The sequence below is a fragment of the Phoca vitulina genome, unplaced genomic scaffold, assembly GCF_004348235.1.
Source record: "Phoca vitulina isolate PV1807 unplaced genomic scaffold, GSC_HSeal_1.0 scaffold104, whole genome shotgun sequence".
In the NCBI taxonomy this organism is placed as follows: Eukaryota; Metazoa; Chordata; class Mammalia; order Carnivora; family Phocidae; genus Phoca; species Phoca vitulina.
The window spans coordinates 1063660-1088549 of NW_022589807.1; the positions used below are offsets into that span (position 1 = coordinate 1063660).

Below are 24890 nucleotides of genomic sequence, written 5' to 3' on the forward strand. Positions count from 1 at the left end.
GGGTGTTAAAGTCCCCCACTATTATTGTATTGTTGTCGATGTGTTTCTTTGCTTTTGTTATTAATTGGCTTATGTAATTGGCTGCTCCCATGTTAGGGGCATAGATATTTACAATTGTTTGATCTTCTTGTTGGATAGACCCTTTAAGTATGATATAGTGTTCTTCCTCATCTGTTATTATAGTCTTTGGTTTAAAATCTAATTTGTCTGATATAAGGATTGCCAGATTGTCATTGCCAATTGTTATGTGTTACATTCAGGATAACTATTGAAAGATAGGAATTTAGTGCCATTGTATTGCCTGTAAGGTGACTGTTACTGTATATTGTCTGTGTTCCTTTCTGGTCTATGTTGCTTTTAGGCTCTCTCTTTGGTTAGAGGACCCCTTTCAAGATTTCTTGTAGGGCTGGTTTCGTGTTTGCAAATTCCTTTAGTATTTGTTTGTCCTGGAAGCTTTTTATCTCTCCTTCTATTTTCAGTAACAGCCTAGCTGGATATAGTATTCTTGGCTGCATATTTTTCTCATTTAGTGCTCTGAATATATCATGCCAGTCCTTTCTGGCCTGCCAGGTCTCTGTGGATAGGTCTGTTGCCAATCTAATGTTTCTTCCATTGTAGGTTACAGATCTCTTCTCCCAAGCTGCTTTCAGGATTTTCTCTTTGTCTCTGAGACTCGTAAGTTTTACTATTAGATGTTGGGGTGTTGACCTATTTTTATTGATTTTGAGGGGGGTTCTCTGTGCCTCCTGGATTTTGATGCCTGTTTCCTTCCCCAAATTAGGGAAGTTCTCTGCTATAATTTACCCCAATATAGCTTCTGCCCTTCTCTCTTTCTTCTTCTTCTTCTTTTTTTTTTTTAAGATTTTATTTATTCATTTGAGACACAGAGATACAGTGAGAGAGAGAGAGAGAGAGCATGAGCAGGGAGGGAGGGAGAGGGAGAAGCAGGCTCCCTGCTGAGCCAGGAGCCCGATGTGGGGCTCAATCCCAGGACCCTGGGATCATGACCTAAGCCGAAGGCAGATGCTCAACCATCTGAGCCACCCAGGCGTCCTTTCTTCTTCTTCTGGGATCTCAATTATTCTAATACTGTTTTGTCTTATGGTATCACTTCTCTCTTGAATTCTGCCCTCGTGTTCCAGTAGTTTTTTATCTCTCTTTTTCTCAGCTTCTTTATTTTCCATCATTTGGTCTTCTATATCACTAATTCTGTCTTCTGCCTCATTTATCCTAGCAGTTAGAGCCTCCATTTTTGATCGCACCTCATTAATAGCCTTTTTGATTTCGACTTGGTTAGATTTTAGTTCTTTTATTTCTCCAGAAAGGGTTTCTCTAATATCTTCCATGCTTTTTTCAAGCCTAGCTATTATCTTTAAAATCGTCACTCTGAACTCTAGTTCCGACATCTTACTAATGTCCTTATTGATTAGGTCCCTGGCAGATTAGGTCCCTTTTGTTCTTTTTGAGGTGATTTTTTTTCCATCTTGTCATTTTGTCCAGAGGAGAATAGATGAATGAGAGAACAAAATGCTAATAGGGTAACAACGACCCCAGAAAAATATACACTAAACAAATCAGAAGAGACCTGAAACCAGGGGAAAAGGGAAAGAAAGAAAAAAGAAAAAGAAAAAAAGAGAATATGATTGAATATGATCAGGTGGGTGCATAGATCAGTACCACACACTAGATTTTGGGAGTATTTTGGTCTATTAGAAGAAAGTGGCTCCCAAAATTTTAAAGAAAAACTTACATATGTACAAAAATAAGGGTAAATATGAAGGGATGGAGTATGACTGTAAAGATGAAAATTATAAGAGATTTTATAAAAGGAATTGGTAATATAAGAAGTTGGTTGAAAAAAGAAAGAAGAGGATTTAAAAAAAAAAGGGAGAGAATGTGATCAGGCAGGAGACTAGAACAAAGCCATACACTAGAGATTTATGATATATTTTGGTCTGTTAGAAGAAACTGTATCCCAAAATTTTAAAGAAAGAACAACTTATATATGTATACCAAAAATAACTACTATGAAGGAATAGAATATGACTCTAAAAATGAAAAATAAAAACGATTTTTTAAAAAGGGATTGATAAGATGTTGGTTGAAAAGGGGAAAAAGATTAAAAAAAAAATTAACTTTGAAAGACTAAAGAATCATGGGGAAAAAGCCAGGAATTCTATGTGCTGTATTCCCCTAGCGCTGGAGTTCTGCCGTTCTCATTGATCGGTAAACTTGGTCTTGGCTGGCTGTTCTTGTTGATCTTCTGGGGGAGGGGCCTGTTGCCATGGTTCCCAAATGTCTATGCTGGAGGTGGAATTGCCCCGCCCTTTCCAGGTCCGGGGCTAAGTAACCTGCTCGGGTTTGCTCTTGGGAGCTTTTGTTCCCCGCAAGCTTTCCATATAGCTTTGGAGGACGAGAGTGAAAATGGCGGCCTCCCAATCTCCGCCCCAGAGGAGCTGAGAACTCGGGGCCCCACTCCTCAGCCCCGAGAGAAAAGCAGTCAGTCACTCCCGTCTCCCCGGTCTCCGGCTGCACTCCGTGCTCACCCGGCCTGTGACCGAGCGTTTCTATCTCTGGCACCTGACCCCGTGTGGAGTCTCCAAACCCAGCAGATCCCTGCGGTGCACTCCCGCACCTCTCCCCCCAGGGGAGGAAGGTGAGTCTCCCCGGATCTGCCGCTTGTCGGGTCCCTGCTGGAGGAGCAGTGGCCCAACTGTGCCGCGGATCACGGTTTATGGCAACCCCGAGCTGAGAGCCCACTCCTCGGCTCCATCTCTGCAGCTGGCTTCTGCGCTCCAATACCTGGGAGCCCTGCCGCCCTCAGGCACCCCCGGTCTTTCTGTGACCCCGAGGGTCCTGAGACCACACTGTCCCACGAGGGTTCCACCCCCCGCTTAGCCACTGGAGTGAAGTCCCTCAGCGGAGCCGACTTTTAAAAGTTCCGATTTTGTGCTCCGCGGCTCTATTACTTGCCAGGCCCCCTCCCCCGCCATCTATCCTACCAAATATCGCCTCAGATTCACTTCTCCGCACGTCCTACCTTCCAGAAAGTGGTCACTTTTCTGTTCAGAGAGTTGCTGCTATTCTTTTCTTCGATCTCCTGTTGAGTTCATAGGTGTTCAGAATGGTTGGATCCCTACCTAGCTGAATTCCTGGGACCAGACGAAATTTAGATCTCCTACTCCTCCGCCATCTTGCTCTCAAGTTATTTTCTAATTTCCCTTGTGATTATTTCCTTGACCCTTCAGTTTGAGTACATGTTTAGTGTCTGTATATGTAACAGTTTTCTAGCACTTTTGTTGTTACTGATTTCTAATTTCATTTATTGTGTTAGAAAAGATACTTTTAGTATTTCAGTCTTTTTAGATTTGTATTATATTTATATTATTTGTTTTATTTATTGAGACTTGTTTTGTTGCCGAATATATGGCCTATTCTGGGGAGGTTCCATATGCACTTGAAAAGAAAGTGCATTCTGTTCTTGTTGAGTAGAATTTTATTAGGGCTAATTGGCTTATGGTACTTTTCAGGTTCTCTCTTTCCTTATTGATCAGTCTCATTGTTCTAACCTTTACTGAAATTAAAGTCTACAATGGTTAGTGTAGAACTGTTTGTTTCTCCTTTCAAGGTTCTATATTTGCATCATATAATTTGGGGCTTTATTTTTAGGTGCATATATAATTGTTATACCTTGATGTATCAATTTTTATCAATATATGGTATTCTTCGTCTCTTATAACCTTTTTTTACTTAAAATCAGTTTTGTCTGGTAATAAAATAGCCACCCCAGCTCTCTTTTTCCATCTTTTTACTTGCAACTTCTTTGTGCCTTCGTGTAACTAAAGTAAGTCTCTGGTAGCAGCATATAGATTGACCATTCTTCTTTAACCATTCTGCTAATCTCTGCTTATTAATTGGAAGTTTAATACATTTACATTTAAAGTAGGGATAAGGAAGGAATTCTGACTTTTAACTATTTGTTTTTGGTCTTACAGGTTTTCATTTCTCAATTCCTCCAGTTATTGCCTTTAAAAAATTTAGTTGTTCTTTTGTATTGTATAATTTGTAATCCCTTCTTTACTTGGTTCTTTATTTTAGTTATTTTCTAATTGATTCCCTTAGGGATTACAGTTAACATCTTAAACTTAAAATGACCTAGTTTGAATACCAACTTTGTTTCAATAGTATATAAACACTTTGATCTTATACATCTCCATCTCTCTCCCCCTTTGTATTTTTCCCCACTATTTATACACTGTGTGCCCATTAACATTTATGATTATTACATAATGCATTTGCCCTTTAAATCATATAGGGAAAAAAGGAATTAAAACCAAAAGTACAGGATATTTATCTACATAGTTACCTTCTTTATTTCTTCGTGTGGCTTTTATCCTTCCACTTCAGTACGATTCCCTTTACCATTTCTGGTAAGGCAGACCTTTTAGTAACAACTTGTCTTAGATTTGGTTTATCTTAGTTTCTCCTTTTTTTTTTTTTTTTTTAAGATTTTATTTATTTGACAGAAAGAGACACAACGAGAGAGGGAACACAAGCAGGGGGAATGGGAGAGGGAGAAGCAGGCTTCCTGCAGAGCAGGGAGCCCGATGGAGGGCTCAATCCCAGGACCCTGGGACCATGACCCAAGCCAAAGGCAGATGCTTAATGACTGAGCCACCCAGGCGCCCCTCTCCTTCATTCTTGAAGAATCATTCTCTTGGATATAGAATTATTACTTGATTTCTTTCTGCAGTTCAAGTATTTTTTTCTGTTCTCACTCCCTCTCTTCTCCTGAGACTCTCATAATGTATATATTGGCCTGCTTAACAGTATCCCACAGATCTCTCAGGCTCTGTATAGGTTTCTTCATTTTTTTTCTTTCTGCTCCTCAGACTGGATAATTTCAGTTGTATGGTCTCAAGTTTGCTGATTATTTATCTGCTGCTCAAATCTGCTGTTGAGTCCCTCTAGCAGATTTTCAAATTGTTATATTTTTCAGTTCTGATATTTCTATTTAGTTCCTTTTATAATTTGTCTTTTTATTGATATTCTTATGATGTTCACGTAGTTGTCCTGGTTTCAATCTGTACATGGTTTCCTCTAGCTCTTTGAGCATATTTAAAACAGCTGATTTAAAGTCTTTAGTCCTGGGGTGCCTGGATGGCTCAGTTAGGTGGCTGACTATTGGTTTCGGCTCAGGTCATGATTTTGGGGTCCTGGCATCGAGCCCTGAGTCAGGCTCCACACTCAGCAGAGAGTCTGCTTGAGGATTCTCTTTCCTTCTCCCTCTGTCCTTCCCGCCACCTCCCCCCACCCCCGCCCCGACTCATGTGCTCTTGCTCTTGCTCTAAAAATAAATAAATAAATCTTAAAGTCTTTAGTCCAATGTCTAGCTTTCCTCAGGAACAGTTTCTGCTAACTTTTCCCTTTTAATGGGTGGTACTTTTCTGTTTTTTCTGTATGATTTGTGATTTCTTGTTGAAAAACAGGCATTTGCATATTATAATTAATAACTCTAGAAATCAGATTCTCCTCTTTCCCAATATTTGCTGGTTTTGATGAAGGCTTAGCTTATAGTAATTGAGATTTCTGTGAATATCAGGAGCTTAAAAAACACCTCTCCCTGTCTTTACAGGTTGACTCAGGGCTACGGGACTCCTTCAACACTTAGCCAGGCCATTTACAATTTGCCTAAGCCTTCACTTCTTGCTTGCAGTCTGAGGAGTGGTGAAAGCTTAGGTTTTTTTTCTGACAATGTATCCTGAATAGAGCATGCGCGTGGCTTTCTAAATTCTCAAGCACACACACACTTTTCAATGCCCTCATTTCCCAAAGAAACTCTCTCCCATGCTTTTCTACTACGGCTTTTAGGCAATATATGTATATCTTGATTGTAATCCTTTGGCCCCAAACAACTGTGGATTTTTAAATTGCCTTACGATGTTTTTGAGGAATGCCTGCCACTTTTCTGCCCGTAGAGTTCCAAATATGTACAGACAGATCTGTGTACCTTGTGTCAGTCCTTCAGGTGGCACGTGCACAGCTTAGAATGAACATACACAATACTTTGTAAGGGGCGCCTGGGTGGTGTAGTCAGTTGGGTGCCTGACTCTTGGTTTTGGCTCGGGTCAGGACCGTAGGGTTGTGAGATTGAGCCCTGCCTCAGGCTCCACACTCAGCAGAGTCTCCTTGGGATTCTCTCTCCCTCTCTCTCTGCCCCTCCCACTCATGCTCTCTCTCTCTCTCAAAAGAAGAAAAGAAATCTTTTAAAAATACTTGTTTCTTTAAAAATAATAATTTGTAGTAAGATCTCTGCTCCCTCTAGAACCAAGGACTAGGTTCCCACACTGGGAACATAGGCTGCCCTCTTCAAGACAGCTGTGAAACTAGGGATGGGCAGGGCCTGGGGCCTGTAAAAACGCCACAGTGCTTTTCTTCTTAAAAGTTTGCTGATGGGCGCCTGGGTGGCTCAGTTGGTTAAGGTCTGCCTTTGGCTCAGGTCATGATCCCGGGGTCCTGGGATTGAGCCCTGTGTCGGGCTCCCTGCTCAGCGGGAAGCCTGCTTCTCCCTCTCCCTTTGCCTCTCCCCTGCTCATGCTCTCTCTCTCGCTCAAATAATAATAATAATAATAAAAAACTTTAATAAAAAATTTGCCTTTTTCTTATAAACCTTTAACTGCTTTCTGGAGTTCTGAAAAAGTTAGTTTTGATAGTTTCTGGTTCTTTTCAATGCTTCTGTGGAAGTTTGGAAGTTTAAAGCTGCCTACTCCATTTTGCTTATCTCATTTGTACTGAGATATTGTGTTTGTGAATATTGTATCTGTTACTGAAAGAGGAATTTTTATAATTCCCCACTATGGTTGTGGGCTTGTGTATTTCCTACTGTAGTTCTGATTTTTCCTTTATATATTTTGAGGCCATGTTATCAGTTGTATTCAAATTCAGATATAGGTCTTCCTTGTGAGTTGAACTTTAAGTATCTCTTATGATTTTTGCCTTTAAATCTAGTTTGTCTGAAATTGCTGTAGCTACACTAGCTTCTGTTGGGTTATTATTTACATGGGATGGTTTCCTATCCTTTACTTTCAGTATTTCTACATCTTTGTTTTAGATGTATCTCTTGTAAACAGCATATAATTTGGGTTGTTTTATTTGATTCTGTTTTTAAATTTTGTCCATTCACATTTAATGTAATTGCATATACAGACCCTTGATCAGTATAGGACTTAGGGATGATGACACCCTGCCCAGTCAAAAATCCACATATAACTTTTGACTCCCCCAAATCTTAGCTACTGATAGCCTTACCAATAACAGTTGATGAACACATATTTTCTATGTTGTATTATATACTGTACTCTTCCAGTAAACTAAGCTAGAGAAAACGAAATATTAAAAAAATAAAATACAGTAGTGCACTGTAAAAAATCCACTTATAAGTAGACCTGCACAGTTCAAACCCATGTTGCTCAGGGCCCAAGTGTATATTTTAGCTTAAATCCATTATCTTACCATATATTTTGTATTTGTCCTATCTGTTCCATGTTCCTTTTTCTCTCCTGTGTTCTTTGAATTTGTTAGATATATTTTCTTATTCTTTCCTTCCTCCCACTATTAGCTTGGAAATTTTACTTTCTCTTACTGTTCATTTAATGATTATTCTAAATACTATAGCATACATCTTTACATTATCACAGTGTAATTTTCTTTTACCAATTTCCCAGGCACTGGAAAGACCATAAAACACTTTCATTGCTTTTACTCCCCTCCTAACATTTATTGTTTTCAATTCTATGTCGACTTTCAGTCTCACAATATTTTTCTTATACATTTAATATTCATCTGTACCTGCATATTTATTAATTGTGCTTTTTCATTTCTTCTTGCCTCTAATCTTCCCTCTAGGAGCTTTTTTCTTCAGAATGTCCTTCAACATATGTGTACCAGTAACTTATTTCTCAGTTTTTGTCTAAAAAGTGACTTTTAAAAAAGATTAATTTATGTGAGAGAGCAAGCACCCGTACACGAGTGGGGGGAGGGGCAGAGGGAGAGGGACAGAATCTCAAGCAGACTCCCTGCTGAACACAGAGCCTGACATGAGGCTCAGTCTCACAACCCTGAGATTGTGACCTGAGCCAAAACCAAGAGTTGGACGCTCAACCAACTGTTCACCCAGGCACCCCATAAAAATGTGTTTATTTCATTGTCACTATTTTCTTTTTTTTTTGGACAGCGAGAGAAGAAACACAAGCAGGGGGAGTGGGAGAGGTAGAAGCAGGCTCCCTGCTGAGCAGGGAGCCCAATGCAGGGCTTGATCCCAGGACCCTGGGACCATGACCTGAGCCAAAGACAGACACTTAACGACTGAGCCACCCAGGAACCCCTCATTATCACTCTTGAAGGATACTTTTTTTTTTTTTTAAGATTTTATTTATTTATTTGACAGAGAGAGACACAGCAAGAGAGGGAACACAAGCAGGGGGAGTGGGAGAGGGAGAAGCAGGCTCCCACTGAGGGGGCAGCCCGATGCGGGGCTCGATCCCAGGACCCTGGGATCATGACCTGAGCCGAAGGCAGACGCTTAATGACTGAGCCACCCAGGCGCCCCTTGAAGGATAATTTTAATGGATATAGAATTCTAGGTTAGCAACAGTTTTCTTTAAGCACTGTGACATTGTCATTCTCTTGTTTTTTGGGCCCCCCTTGTTTTTCTTTAAAGTGACCTGCCAGTGTGTTATTACTTTGAATTCTTTTTCTTCTGGCTTCTATTAGTTTCGTTTTCAGAAGATGTATTATGAGATGCCTAAAAATATACATTTTTTTCTACTTAGAATTCATAGAGCTCCTTGACTCTACAGTTTCATTTCTTGGTCAAATTTGGATGTTTTTCTGCCATTTCTTCCCATACTGCTGACCTACCCTCCTCCCCCTATTTTCCTCCTGAGACTCCAGTCCATATATAAGGTCTTCTACTCTATTCTTGGTCTCTTACATGTTTTCTCATCTTTTCTCTCTTGATACTTTATTCTGGATTATTTCCTTCAGATCTTTTAGTTCACTAAATTAGTCTGTGTCTGTACTGCTATTAACCCTGTCAATTGAGATTTAAATGTCAGTTATTGTTTTGTTTGTTTGTTTGTTTGTTTGTTTTAGATATTTGAGAGAGAGAGGTGGGGAAGGGGCAGGAGAGGGAGAAAGAGAATCTCAAGCAGACTCCCTGCTGAGCATGGAGCCCGACAGGGGGCTTGAGCTCACAACCCTGAGATCATGACCTGAGCTGAAATCAAGTCTGCTGCTTAACAAACTGAGCCACCCAGGTGCCCCCAGTTATTGTATTTTTAAGTTGAAAATTTTATATTTGTTTTCCACACCCCAGCCACATCTGCTTTCTGTACTTCAAGTATTTCTTTCTTTTTCTTTTTCTTCTCTGACTGCTCTGGCTAGTACTATGTTGAATAAAAGTGGTGAGAGTGGACATCCTTGTCTTGTTCCTGATCTCAGGGAAGAGCTTTCAGTTTTTCCCCATTGAACACGATGTTTGCTGTGGATTTTTCATATATGGCCTTTATCATCTCCAGGTATGTTAGCTCTAAACCCACGTTGTCAAGAGTTTTTTCATGAATGGGTGTTGAATTTTGTCAAATGCCTTTTCTGTATCTTTTGAAATGATCATATGGTTTTTATGCGTTCTCTTGTTGTGATGTATCACGTGATTTCCAAATACTGAACCACCCCTGCAACCCCAGGAATAAATCCCATCTGATTGTGGTGAATACTTTTTTTAATGTATTCTTGGATTCGGTGTGCTGAGGATCTTTGCATCTATGCTAATAAGAGAGATTGTCCTGTAGTTCTCTTTCTTTGTGGTGTCGTTACCTGGTTTTGGTATCAGGGTAATGCTGGCTTCATAGAATGACTTTGGAAGTTTCCCTTCGTCTTTTATTATTATTATTATTATTATTATTATTATTATTATTATTTTGAATAGTTTGAGAAGAATCGGTATTAACTCTTCTTTAAATGTTTGGTAAAATTCACCTGTGAAGCCATCTGGTCCTGAACTTTCGTTTGTTGGGAGTGTTTTGATTATTGATGTGATTTCATTGCTGGTGATCAGTCTGTTCAGATTTTCTGTTTTTTCCTGATTTGGTTTTGGGAGGTTAACTTATTTTTCTAGGAATTTATCCATGTCTTCTAGGTTGTCCAGTTTGTTGGCATGTAATTTTGCATAATACTCTCTTCTCTGATCCTTTGTATTTCCGCGGTGTTGGTTGTTACTGCTCCTCTCTCTCAGTTCTGACTCTGAGTCCTCCTTCTCTCTGTCTCGATGAGTCCGGTGAAAGGTTTATCGATTTGTTGATCTTTTCAAGGAACAAGCTCCTGGTTTTAATGATCTGTTCTATTGTTTTTTTAGTTTTCATTTCATTTATTTCTGCTCGAATCTTTATTATTTCCTTCTTTCTAGTGGTTTGGAGTTTTGTTTATTCTTCTTTTTCTAGCTCCTTTAGGTGGAAGGTTAGGTTATTTGAGATTTTTCTTGCTTCCTGCAGTAGGCCTGTAGTGCTCTAAACTTCCCTCTTCCAACAGCTTTTGCTGCATCCCAGTGATCTGGACCGTTGTGTTTTCATTTTCATTGGTCTCCATGTACTTTTTTATTTCCTCTTTGATTTCTTGGTTGACCCATTCATTCACTGTTTAGTAGTGTGTTATTTAGTCTCTACATATTTGTGTTCTTTCCAGATTTTTTACTTCTGGTTGATTTCTACTTTCATACTGTTGTAGCCAAAAAAGATTCATGGCATGACTTCAGTCTTCTTTAATTGTTGAGACTTGTTTTGTGGCCTAATATATGGTCTATTCTGGAGGGTGCTCTGCGTGCACTTGAAAAGAATGTGGATGCTGCTGTTTGGGGGTGGATTGTTCTGAATATATCTGTTGGATCCATCTGATCCAGTCTGTCATTCAGAGCCACTGATTCCTTGTTGATTTTCTGTGTGGATGATCTTTCCATTGATGTTAGTAGGGTGCTAAAGTCCAGCCAGACCAGATGTCTGCTCCGGGTCCAGGGCTGGGGCTGTAGCTGGACTGCTGTGTGTGGTTATTGTCCCCTCTCCCTGGGCAGGAGTCACTCTGGAGTGATGTCGGCCCCTGTGAGCGCTGCTTGCACACTGCCCGGCTTGTGGTGCTGCTTTGGATGGGTTCTGGCCAGGTGTGTACTGGAGGGGCAGGTCTATAGGAGAACTCAGGGGCGGAGCGTGCAGTGTTAGCAAGTTTTGTGCAGGTCAGCTACAGGAGGGGATCAGAGGTGCTCAAAACTCATGCAGAAGCTGGCCAGGTGGGAGGTGGGCATCTGCAGCAGAGTGCAGGCTGGGGCATGCTGTTGGCAGGATAGGGGGAGAGTGTTCCTGCTGCCCTGGTTCCCAGAGATGTCCATGTATCTAGGGAGGGAAATAGCACCCACGAGGTCTTTTGTTCTTGGAAAAGTCTTCCAAACGTCCCTGCTCCTCTAGCACTTGCTCTGAGATTAGTAAGTCAGTGTTCTTGTAGAACCCAGCATTTTTCAGACCATTGCTTCTATGCTATCTCAGCCTGGCCATTTGTTGTGCTGCCTCGTTAAGGCCAAGAATCCGTTTCCTCTCACCCTCCAGGCTCTCCCAGAACTGGGCTGGCTGATTTTTGAAGTTTCAGGTGTTATGCCCTGCTGGTTATAAGACCTGGTATAATTCTGCCCCCCTCATTTTCACGCCAGTTCTCTGTGCCTGAGGCGTCCCTCCCTCCTGCAGACAGACCTGAGTCTGTTTGGATCCCAACTGCGTCTCCACCCTTCCTGCTTTGATATGCTCTCTTCTCTGCATTTTGCTGTGGAGAGTCTGCTCAGCCAGTCTTCAGGTCACTTCCTGGGTTATTTACCCTGAGGTGGGTGTTATCTAGGTGGGTCCTGGGATGAGGGGAGCTTTGGATCCTCCTACTCCACCATCTTCCCCAGAAGTCTGCTGTATCCTTTTTTATAAGTTCCCAGCTTTCTGCCAAAATTCTCAATCTTGTGGGGGTTTTTTTGTTTTTTTAAAGATTTTATTTGTTTATTTGATGGAAGAGAGACACAGTGACAGAGGGAACACAAGCAGGGGGAGTGGGAGAGGGAGAAGCAGGCTTCCCGCTGAGCAGGGAGCCCGATGCGGGGCTCGATCCCAGGATCCTGGGACCATGACCTGAGCCGAAGGCAGACACTCACCGACTGAGCCACCCAGGCGCCCCTTGTCTTTCCTTCATATAGTATTTTACAGTTTGTTTCACCTAGTGTTCCTTTATATTGCCTTGTCCTTTACCTTTTTAAGTTGTATGGGATGTTTCACTTGAAAATTTACCTGTAAAACGGAGGCCTAGAAATTGGTCTTATATCGTTTTCATTGGTCTTTAAGCACCTTTTCACATTCTTACTGGCCATCTTTTATAAAGAGACTGGTCAGGGTCCTTTACCTTTTAAAAGTTGAATTATCTCTTGATTATTGATTTGTGGGAATTCATTATGTATTCTTTCACATATTTACACATCATGGATACATTCTATCAGTCTGTGGCTTGTCTTTCATTTTTTTAATGGTGAATGTGAAATGGCAGATGTTTTAATATTGTTGAGGTCCAGTTTATCCCATCATTTAATTTTTTTGTTCTATATTAGGGATCTTTGCTTCTTTCAAATCCAGATATTCTATTACGTTCCTGTGGGTTTTTTTTCTAGAAGTTTCATTGTTTTAGCTGCTGCATTGAGGCCTGCAGGCCACCTCAGATTCCCTGTAGGGTTTGATGTAGGGGTCAACTTCTTTCCCCCCTGTGTGCAGATCTGGTTGTTACAGCACCTTCCTTTCCACACTGAATCGCGCAGACATTGGTCAAGTCCACTTCTGAACTCACGTTTTTGTCACACTGAGCTATTTTTCATCCTTATGACAGTACTACACACCCTCGAGTACTGCAGCTTTATCGTATACGTAGTGTCTAGGAGTGCACAACCTCCAACGTCAATCTTCAGGAATTTGATTTTTCAAGGCACCTGGGTGGATCAGTCAGTTAAGCGTCTGCCTTCGGCTCAGGTCATGATCCCAGGGTCCTGGGATCGAGCCCCGCATCGGGCTCCCTGCTCAGTGGGGAGTCTGCTTCTCCCTCTGCCTCTGTGGCTCCCCATGCTTGTGCTCTCTCTCGTGCTGTCAAATAAATAAAATCTTTAAAAAATTTGATCCTTAGTATTTCCATATACATTTTAGAAGCCTCTTTTTTTAAAAAAAAGATTTTATTTATTTGACAGAGAGAGAGACAGCAAGAGCAGGAACACAAGCAGGGGGAGTGGGAGAGGGAGAAGCAGGCTTCCCGCAGAGCAGGGACCCCAATGCGGGACTCGATCCCAGGACTGTGGGATCATGACCTGAGCCGAAGGCAGACGCTTAATGACTGAGCCACGCAGGCGCCCCTAGAAGCCTCTTTCTACAAAATTTGATTGGGATCATATTGAGTCTGTTGTTCAACTGCGTGAAATCTGACATATTAGCAATACTAAGTGTTCCTGTGAACATGGCATCTGTTTCACTGTGTCTTTTTAATTTTCTCTCAGCAAACTTTTGTGGGTGTTACACATCTTTTATTAAATGTATCCCTAGGTAAGTGATGTTTTGGAGTATGGATGTAAATTGTGTTGTTCTTAAATTTCATTTTCCAGTTGTACATTGCTAGTATATAAACTCTATATCTTGTATCCTGACATCTTGCTACATTTGCTTGTTCTAGAAATCAGTTTTTATAGTCTTGGGTTTTCTCCAAGCACAATCTTGTCCCCTTCAAATGAGAATGACTTTTCTTATTCTTTTCTAGTCTATGGCTCTATTCTTTTTCTTGCCTTGGCTGGGACTTCCCACACAGTGGGGGCTAGGAGCAGGGTGAGCTCTGGGGGGAAGTGCATTTGGCATTCCATAGCAGCGTAGGTTTGGCTGCCGGTTCCATAGAGGCCCTCCCAGATGGAGGAAGCATCCTCCAGCCTTGGCTGCTGTCCTCTCTGTGAAGGAGCGTGGAACTTCTCAGCTGCTCTCCCTGCATTGTGGAGAGCATCACACGGGGTTGTTCCTTGCGGTGTAATTGGGGAAAGGGGCAGTGATATCCACGGGGAGCGCGGCCTTGCGTTTCTGGGGCTGCCTCCATTTGGCTGTGCTCTTTCTACAGTTGCTTTATTAGATCTGCCTGCACTTCAGGCGTTGAAGGCTATTGGTCTGTAATCTCCGTGGCCTCAGTTTTCTGTATCATGGTCATGTCGGTCTCCCCAGCCATCTCCACTCACTTTCCCATTCTTGTGCTGCTTCTCCCTTTTGGGGGTGGAGAGTGGAGGGCCTGCCCTGCCATGGGCTTCTGGGCTCTGGTCCTTCCATGGAAGCCCTGAGGTGGGGTGTGCAGTCCCTCACTGTGCCCACAGGGGTCAGGCCCCACGGGGTCCGCTTTGGCCCACAGACAGCTGGGCCATGGGGTGGCCAGGCTGCAGCTTTGGGGAGACAGGGAGGGCACTGGCTGCTTCTTGGCCCCGTGCTGTCACTCTGGTATCAGCCATTAGAAGGCATCCCGTGGCGAGTCCTGAGACTCCTCCCTGCTGAGGACAGAGCATCTGTGGGGATCCCTGGGGAGGCCTGCTGTTGGCAGCCACATGTGCCTTCCTCCTCTTGTCTCGTAGATGAACGCCCCTCGAGCAGCAGTGGGGACACCATGTCTGACCCCAGCGCCCAGCCCTCTAGCCACCGCGGCCGTTCCTGGAACCACCCCAGCCCTGCCCACGCCAGGTACTGCCCTTTCCGGCCTCCCAGCCCCACCCTGTGCCCGGCCTCTGGGCCAGTACGGAATCCTGTTCCCACCCCCAGGGTCCTGGGGGCCCTGGGCAGCGCAGGTGGGCAGCCAGCCCCCCGGCCCCGGGCTGGGCTCGGGTGCGGCAGGCGCGTTCTCGCGGCCACCTGTGGTCAGCGCGCCTGGCCCCAGACTGCGAATCACGTAGCTCTCTCTTAGCACGTGGCGGCTGGGGCGCGTGGAGCTGACCAGTCGGGAGGAGCCGGCTGGGGCTTGGCCTGAGTCCTGCCCCGCCTGCCCGTGGGTGCCTGGCGAGGGGGCCGGTGTGTGGGCAGCAATGCTTGCTTCCTTTACTGTGCAGACCCTGCTCCCTCTTAGGTTTCCACGGTCTACACGTGCCTCCTTTGCACCCTGTACTTGAATCGATGGTTAGAACATTGTAATCACCCTGCAGAAGTCCAGTGCCTTGAATTCCAGCTTTTCTGTTCCCTGATGGAAAGAGATGTTAAAAAAAAAAAAATCACTTGTTGAAAAAACTGTATTTCATTTTGATAACTGGCTTGTGCATTGATATCTGGCCCATTTTACGTTGCAGAGATACGAATGGTTTATAAATCTGAACTAAAGCCTGACTTTAGATTTCTGTTGTACGGGAGGTCTCTCTGGGCTCCTCCAGTCCCTGATAGCAGACAGACGGACACCCCCCGCCCCCAGCGGCAGTGCTCTGGGCGCTGCCAGGAAGCCACCCAGGGATGTGTGCTTCCTGGGACAGCGTGTTGCTGGCAGCAGGTCTCTCAGTAAGGAACATGAGCAGCTGTGTTTGGCTGTGCAGAACCTGCTGGAAAGTGCTAGATGAGCAGACACACCCTCTTGACCCAAAGCTTGTGGGGCACAGGCAGGCCACCCACCCTGCAGAGACCGCATGGCGCCCTCAGCTCTGGGCTTCTGCTGATCCTCCTGCCAGCTATGCTCCCTTTCCCATCATTTCTACGGAGGCCTGTGTGCATGCAGGTTGCCCCGCCTGGGCTGGGAGAACCCCCCTCCTGGAGATTTTGGTGGGACTCCTCCCACATGGGAGCTGCAGTCCCTGCTCCTCGTGGCCAAGATGTTTCCCGCGTCCCCTCAGAAGGCCGCTGCCTTCGGCTGCCTAGCTGTGAACTGTATAGTTCTGCTGTACTGTGGGACCTCACGAGGACGGGCTAAATGATCTTAAGTGTGTCATTCCATCAATTCTGTTAGAATTGAGTTTTCTGGGTGATTAGGCAGTCTTCTGCCAGGGCACGATGATGTAATAAGAGATTTCTGTTCTCTGTAACGTGCCCTTGGTCCCTTGGTGGAGAATCCCATGCACCTGGTTCCTGAGGGTCGTGGGAGCCACCTTCTCCTGCTCTCCCCACCTCCCCGCTGCACCAGAGGTGAGATCTGGGATTCTGGCCTCGTACATGTGTGGTCAGTGGCACGGAATCCCCAAGAGATTGTATATATGAAGGAGAAAAATAAACATTTTTGCTTGAAAACAGTGTGGAACAACATCTTTTCCTTACTCTCTGCCCACGTAAAAGCTGAAGCAGCCAGGCTCCCAGGCTGTCCTGGGCGCAGCCTCACACTCAGCTCCTCACCTACTGTGGACACCGTGCCCAGGAGGCCGGGGTGGCTGTGAAGAGCCTATGGATTGAATGGTGGGTGCTGTGTCCCCAGCAGGAGCCACAGGTGGATGCTGAGCTGGCTCGGGATGAAAGTGGGGTGTTAGGTGGGACCCCGCATTTTCTGCACATGGTGCTCGCCAGCTGTGGCCTGGGACCTGAGGACCCAGCTCTGCTGCCCCTGGGCCTGTCTGCTCGGCTTCCTGCCACTCTGGACTTGAACTGCATTTAGACATACAGTGGGCTCTACCCCGTGGAGGGTGTGACTCTCACGGGCAACTACAAGGTGCCTCTGACCCCTGTCCACGTTGGCTGACTTGCACAAAGCCAGGCTAACAGACCTGGGGAGAGGTGAGCTCCTTTGTATCTTCTCCCGGATCCGCCTTGGGCTTGCAGAGGACATGAAGGTTGGAGCAGGTGCAAGTCTGGGGAGGGCCCTACGGCACTTGCTGCCTGTCTGCCGCCGACCCAGCCTCGATGGGGTCGCGCTCAGTGGTCTGTGCTCCCGCCCACCCCCTGTACACACTCACGCTGGGGTTGGTGGTGCCTCCTGGCCCAGCCAGCTGAGAGGCAGTCAGGCTTTATGCCCATGCGCTTGGAAGGAGGGGACCCCCTTTTGAGAACCAGTGCAGACCCCAGGGCCCCATCTGGTGCCTCATCTAAGCGCTGGCCCTGGGCAGAGCTGAGCCGTCTCAGGGCAGCTGCTGCAAACGTGCAGGTGCCGGGGGGCCCTGCCTGGTCCTGGGCGGTGGCCCTGTGCAGAAGCTGGCCCGATGGCAGAGGCTGCCTGGGGTCTGCCCGCACAGTGTGGGGGCCACGCGCCACCGGCTCCCCACGGCATAGGGCTGTGCTGGCAGCGCTGTCCCACCTTCCAGGGCCTTGTGTGACCGAGCTGGGCCTGTAATGAGCTGTGGCGGTTTTGTTTTCTAGATTCTGAGAGTGAGAAGCCCGACTGAGCCCAGGCAGGCCAGCCCGACCCCGACGCCAGGCCCCGTGTCGTCACACGTGGAGAAGGCGAGTCCACGCCTCGTGTCCAGTTCACGCTGTTTTGTAACCACTTTCTAAGCATTTTTTATTCACAACTGGAAACACAAACGTAATGCAAGAATAAAGAATATTTTGGGGGAAAAGGGACTTTGGTTTTTCAAGCTCTGTCCTGTCTGGTGGCCTGAGACAGTAGGAAGCGAGTGAGGGGCGCTGGAGCATGTCCTGGGACCATGCAGCAGGACAACGTCTGGGGGCACCCTTGGCCGAGGGTTTCCCGGTGTGGTGGGGAGCTTGCGCGATTACGTGGCACTTTACAGTGCACCTGTTAGCCCAGGGTCCTCAGGTTGGGACGGCAGCCGGCACAGGCCGGACAGGTGACGCTCAGAAGCAGCCAAGGCCGAGGATCGGTTTCAGGCACCCTCCCCATCACACCGGGGCAGCCCTGGTCTCTGGGGGCACCAGCCCCGGGGAGGCCAAGCAGCGGCGCCCATCTGAGGTGAGAGCCCTCCGCCTGTCCACATTTGGGCCTTGGCGCACACAGCTCCATTCATTTTGCTGACGTGGGGGCTCCCCTGCTCTGTGTCTCTGAAGCTTGACACCCACACTCCGGGCACAGGGCAGCCACCACAGCCTAAGACCTGCGGCTACGGTGGATGGCAGGGCCGGGCTCCTGGCCCCGGCAGGGCTGTACCCTCAAAAGAAAGATGGGAAGCCTGCAGGCAGCCTCACAGAGACCTGCGGTAGAAGCACTGCCGTGTGGCCTGGCCCCGGAGCTGGGGCTCAGCCTGGAGCGCAGCTCAGGGGTCCCGCTCATCAGGATGAGAAGTTAGAGCTTTGTCGTCATTGATCTTGGACGGCAGCTCAGCGCTCCCTGCAGTGGTGAACGGAGGGCAGGGCCCGCAGCACCTGGGACATGCCACCGCCGGAGCCCCGGACGCCACAGAGCACATGCAGTTGTCACAGGTGATCTACGGTCAGCGTGACAAAATGCCAGCCTGAGACGCAACTCCTGTCCAACTAGTTGATAAAAGCAGAGCAGCTCGGGCATTGCAGGGCACGTGCACATGTGGTCTGGGGACATTCGTGAGGACTGTCCACCCCGACGCTCTCCAGTTCTGCGTGCCACTGCTCACATCGGGCTCACCCTGCCCTCGGGTGTGTCTGGGCCTCAGTCCCTGCTCTGTGATGGAACAGAGCAGGCAAGCGCGCAGCCAGACGGAACGACATCCTGTATTTTCCTCGTGTTCTCTTTGTCCCCGTCTGTGGCTGTTCCCAGTTTTCTCCTGGCAGCACTAATGCACAGCTTACCTTTTCATCCTTTTAAGCAAGTAATAGTGTAAGTACTACCGGTAAATATGATGAGGGCAGAAGGCTGGAGGCCCAACGGGCTCGTACACAGTCCCAACAGCACCTGGGCACAAGGACCTGGGGGGCCCGAGAGTTCCTTCTGAATCTGAGTAGACAGCACCCAGACTCCTTTCCGTGGGCGATGGATCTGGGCCAGGGAGACTGGGATGGAACACCTGTTCACACCACAGCTCAGGTGAGGGCTTACCCACTTCCCCTGATCGGCGTCCTCTACTTCCTGGGACCCCGAGAAGCAGTATCTGCCCTACTCCCACTCTGGTAATATTAGGGTCCTTCCTGCAAAGGGGGACTGTCCTCTAGAAGCAGCTCTCGATGGCCATGTTGCTCAGCACAGGTGGAGTGATAGGCTGGTGAGGGCCGTGGGCAAGCTGCCACCCCGGGGGGGCCCTGCACACCCAGCAGGTCTCCGGAGCCCCCAGGGTAAGCCCCAATCCCCCATCTCAGAGTCTAAGATTCCCTGTGCTGCCTGTGCTGGCCTCCCCGAAGATGTGCCCCTACTTTGGACAGGACTGGGTACCTCTACCCCCCCCCCCCCGCTGCTGCCCACCCTCCCAAGGGCCCCTCATCCTCCCGCTGCTCCAGCACTCCTCTCTGGCCCTCTCACGCCCTCAGGATCTCCCCTGCACTGAGTTCTGTCGCAAGGCTGGGGGGAACCGCTCACCAGACCCCACGAGGGGCTCCTATGTATGGATCTCACTTGTCACACTTGGTTTCAAGGCTCTCAAGGGAGAACTCAAGCGCGTCCCAGAACAGTCCTCAGTGAGCACAGTGGTTGCACGGTGAGCTGTGGCTGAAAGCCAAACCCTCCTCTGGACAGAAGCCTGTGGCTGTGGCTTCTCATCGCTACCTACAGGATTTCTGGACCGGAACGCACCTGCCCCGCACCTGGTGCCATCCCAGAGCCACCGGGCCCAGCCCAGGCTCTCCCAGAACAGGGATGGCACCATTGTCCAGGTTCACCCAAGCTCTTCCCACGGGGCCGGGCGCTGAGCTGCAGACTCTGCTTCCAGTTCTCATTCTGCCCCAGAGAGCTCCCCCAGCCCACTCTCTGCAGTGCCTCCCGTGGGCTGTGTGCATCCGCTCTGGCCTGAAGAGCTTAAGTTCTGAAACGTGCATCTTATTAAAGGGCTGGTTGGTTCTCTATGACCTGGGAAAACCCAGTAAAACAAAAGAAAGCATCCCCCAGGGTTCCAAGCACCCCGGCTACGCCATTCTAGAGCCATTCTAGCTCTACGTTTCTAAGTCATAAACAATTCTGTAGTCTAGCCTGGGAGTCAAACCTTTTTTTTTTTTTTTTTTTGGGGAAACAATGTATCTCAGGCTGCCATCCCAGAATGCCAGATGGGGCAGCTTAAACAACTTACATACATTTCCCCCAGTTCTGGAGTCTGGAGTCTAAGACCAGGTATGGGCAGGGCTGGTTTCTCCTGAGTCCTCTTCTCTGCTGTGTATGTGTCTGCCCTCTTACCCTGTGGTCACCTGGCCTCTCTGTGCATGTGGGAGAGTGCATAAGCTCTGCTCTCTCCTTCTAGTAAGGGCATTAATCCTCTCAGATCAGGGCCCCCCCAAAAGGCTGCACTGGACCTTAATTACCTCCATAAAGGCCCTATCCCCAGTGCAGCCATCAGCATATGAATACTGGAAACATACACATTCAGCTGGGGACACATGCCTAATTAAATTGTTTTGATACACAATCCATGTGTACAATGTAAACTGTATACTTGTCTCTACTTGCACACACACATTTTAAAACTAAGTAAATACCAACTTGGTGTGCATGTACGTGCACACACGCACAGGAGGAAGAGTGGGGGTCAAGACCTAATTCTGGCAGAAAACTGAAAGGAATGATCCACCGCTCCCTTTGCTGGGCCCCACATGAGCCATGGGGAGATGCGGCTGAGCATCCCTCCCCGATCCTAAAGCATCATCATCATGAACAGGAGGACAGCGGTCAGTGGTGAACACACAAGGCCAGCTGTGTAGGGCTGGTCAGCACACCAACACTGAGGACCACAAAGCTCTTGGTTTAGAACTCAAACACACAGAACCACAGAAGAGAGGGAAAGGGGAACAAAGAACAGATGAGTTAAAGATAAATCAAATTACAAGATGAGATGCCTAACTATATCTACAGACACATTTTATAATGGTATGTAAATGGTCTGATCACTTTAATAAAAAGAAACTGTCAGATTGGATTTTAAAAACCAACTACATGTTGTACACAACAAACTTATTTATAAATAAAGGCACATAGCTAAGGTAAAAGGATTGACCAAAATATACCATCTTAACATCAATCAATGGAGTGACTATTAATATCCAACAATGCAAATTTCAGAGCAAAGCTTATTATGAAGACAAAGATGATCATTTCATAATAAAAAGGGGTCAACTCATCAAGAAAACACACAATTCAAAACGTTTTGCTCCCAATAACAGTTTCAAAATATATGAGGAAAACACAACTGCAAGTAGAAATGGACAAATCCACAATCAGAGTCTGATATTTCAATGTCCCTCTTTCAATTGATAGAATAAAAAACCACCATAATAAAGTCTGACCCCATTTGACATATGACTGCTGACAATTTTTAAGCCCTATCCTCCCTCTTCCCCTTCTGGGCATATCTGGACAGCAGAGAAGCGCAGGTGCTCCCTCCCTTGGCACCATGGGAAATTCACACCAGTAGTGGAAGCCCTCATTCCAGCCCTACCCCCTAACCACCGTCAAAATCCCAAGCCAGACTTCCAAGGAAGATGACAGAGCAAGAGGATCCTGGGTTCACCTCATCCCAGGATACACCTAGATAACACCCACGTTGAGTGTAAATAACCAAGAAAATTACCTGAAGACCATCACAGCTAAATGCAGAGAAGAGGCCACAATGAAGGGGGTAGGAAGGGCAGAGATGTGGTCGGGAGGCAAAAGGACCCACGGAACTGTCCACAGGATGGAGGGATGACTTGGGAGGGGAGAGGAGCAGATCCTACAGCAGGCACCCCAGGCTTGGGGGACCCACAAGAGGAAGATGAATCCCCATAACACTGGCTTAGAAAACCAGAGGAGACTAACTTCATGAGTTCTTACAATTCATGGGGCTTAACACCTGGAAATTTAAAAATCAGTGAGATCAGCTCTGGCAGAGCCAGAGGGCACCATGTGCACTAACCCTGCATTCTCCTGCGGACCTGCCCCTCCAGTACACACCTGGCCAGAACACATCCAAAGCAGCACCACAAGCCAGGCAGTGTGCAAGCAGCGCTGACAGGGGCCAACATCACTCCAGAGTGACTCCTGCCCAGGGAGAGGGGACAATAACCACACACAGCAGTCCAGCTACAGCCCCAGCCCTGGACCCGGAGCAGACATCTGGTCTGGCTGGACTTTAGCACCCTACTAACATCAATGGAAAGATCATCCACACAGAAAATCAACAAGGAATCAGTGGCTCTGAATGACAGACTGGATCAGATGGATCCAACAGATATATTCAGAACAATCCACCCCCAAACAGCAGCATCCACATTCTTTTCAAGTGCACGCAGAGCACCCTCCAGAATAGACCATATATTAGGCCACAAGACAAGTCTCAACAATTAAAGAAGACTGAAGTCATGCCATGAATCTTTTTTGGCTACAACAGTATGAAAGTAGAAATCAACCAGAAGTAAAAAATCTGGAAAGAACACAAATATGTAGAGACTAAATAACACACTACTAAACAATGAATGAATGGGTCAACCAAGAAATCAAAGAGGAAATAAAAAAGTACATGGAGACCAATGAAAATGAAAACACAACGGTCCAGATCACTGGGATGCAGCAAAAGCTGTTGGAAGAGGGAAGTTTAGAGCACTACAGGCCTACTGCAGGAAGCAAGAAAAATCTCAAATAACCTAACCTTCCACCTAAAGGAGCTAGAAAAAGAAGAATAAACAAAACTCCAAACCACTAGAAAGAAGGAAATAATAAAGATTCGAGCAGAAATAAATGAAATGAAAACTAAAAAAACAATAGAACAGATCATTAAAACCAGGAGCTTGTTCCTTGAAAAGATCAACAAATCGATAAACCTTTCACCGGACTCATCGAGACAGAGAGAAGGAGGACTCAGAGTCAGAACTGAGAGAGAGGAGCAGTAACAACCAACACCGCGGAAATACAAAGGATCAGAGAAGAGAGTATTATGCAAAATTACATGCCAACAAACTGGACAACCTAGAAGACATGGATAAATTCCTAGAAAAATAAGTTAACCTCCCAAAACCAAATCAGGAAAAAACAGAAAATCTGAACAGACTGATCACCAGCAATGAAATCACATCAATAATCAAAACACTCCCAACAAACGAAAGTTCAGGACCAGATGGCTTCACAGGTGAATTTTACCAAACATTTAAAGAAGAGTTAATACCGATTCTTCTCAAACTATTCAAAATAATAATAATAATAATAATAATAATAATAATAATAATAAAAGACGAAGGGAAACTTCCAAAGTCATTCTATGAAGCCAGCATTACCCTGATACCAAAACCAGGTAACGACACCACAAAGAAAGAGAACTACAGGACAATCTCTCTTATTAGCATAGATGCAAAGATCCTCAGCACACCGAATCCAAGAATACATTAAAAAAAGTATTCACCACAATCAGATGGGATTTATTCCTGGGGTTGCAGGGGTGGTTCAGTATTTGGAAATCACGTGATACATCACAACAAGAGAACGCATAAAAACCATATGATCATTTCAAAAGATACAGAAAAGGCATTTGACAAAATTCAACACCCATTCATGAAAAAACTCTTGACAACGTGGGTTTAGAGCTAACATACCTGGAGATGATAAAGGCCATATATGAAAAATCCACAGCAAACATCGTGTTCAATGGGGAAAAACTGAAAGCTCTTCCCTGAGATCAGGAACAAGACAAGGATGTCCACTCTCACCACTTTTATTCAACATAGTACTAGCCAGAGCAGTCAGAGAAGAAAAAGAAATAAAGGGCATCTAAATTGGTAAGGAAGAAGACGACATGATACTACATACAGAAAACCCTAAAGACTCCACCAAAACACACACACAGACACACAACCTACTAGAACTGATAAACCAGTTAAGTCCCAGGATACAAAATCAATCTACAGAAATCCGTTGCATTTCTACACAATAATAATGTAGTAGCATAGAGAGAAATTAAGAAAACAGCCCCACTTGCAATTGCACCAAAGAGAATAAAACACCTAAGAATAAACTAAACCATGGAGGTGAAAGACCTATACTCTGAGAACTATGAAACATTGATAAAAGAAACTGAAGATAACACAAACAAATGGAAAGGTGTTCCATGCTCATGGGTTGAAAGAACAAATAATGTTAAAATGTCTATACTACCCCAAGCAATCTACAGATTTAATGCAATCCCTATCAAAACACCAATAGCATTTTTCACAGAATTAGAGCAAATAATCGTAATATTTGTATGGAACCACAAAAGACCCCAAATAGCCAAAGGAATCTTGAAAAAGAACTGGCAGTATCACAAATCCAGACTTCAAGTTGTACTACAAAGCTATAGTAATCAAACAGTATGGTACTGGCATAGAAATGGACACACTGATCAGTGGTACAGAAGAGAAACCCAGAAATAAACCCACAATTATATGGTCAATTAATCTTCGACAAAGGAGGCAAGAATATGCAATGAGAAAAAGACAGTCTCCTCAACAAATGGTGTTGTGAAAACTACATGCAATAGTGCTGGGACAGCTACATGCAAAAGAATGAAGCTGGACCACTTTCTCACACATTACACAAAAATAACTGAAAATGGATGAAAGGCCTAAATGTGAGACCTGAAACCAGAAAAACCCTAGAACATAGGTAGTAATATCTCTGACATTTGCCATAGCAACATTTTTCTAGATATGTTTCCTGAGGCAAGGGAAACAGAAGCAAAAGTAAACTATTGGGACTACATCAAAATAGAAAGCTTCCTCACAGCAAAGGAAACAACCAACAAAATTAAAAGACAACCTACCAGAATCAGAGAAAATGTTTGCAAA

The 24890-nt window shown here is 45.7% G+C and overlaps 1 protein-coding gene across 10 annotated transcripts in view; it reads left to right on the plus strand.

Moving 5' to 3' along the window:
• The window catches only part of WNK2 (WNK lysine deficient protein kinase 2), a 130196-nt gene extending 112432 nt beyond the window's left edge, over positions 1-17764 (plus strand). For 6 of the 10 annotated variants that reach the window (XM_032397829.1, XM_032397833.1, XM_032397834.1 and 3 more), the window contains 2 exons: positions 14708-14813; positions 15193-17367. In XM_032397829.1, coding sequence (XP_032253720.1) covers positions 14708-14813; positions 15193-15235 — 149 coding nt within the window. In that variant the 3' untranslated portion in view covers positions 15236-17367. Of the gene's footprint in view, positions 1-14707; positions 14814-15192; positions 17368-17387 lie in introns of those variants that run through there. The other 4 variants (XM_032397836.1, XM_032397839.1, XM_032397832.1 and 1 more) reach the window with 3 other exon arrangements.
• Positions 17765-24890: the final 7126 nt, after the last annotated feature.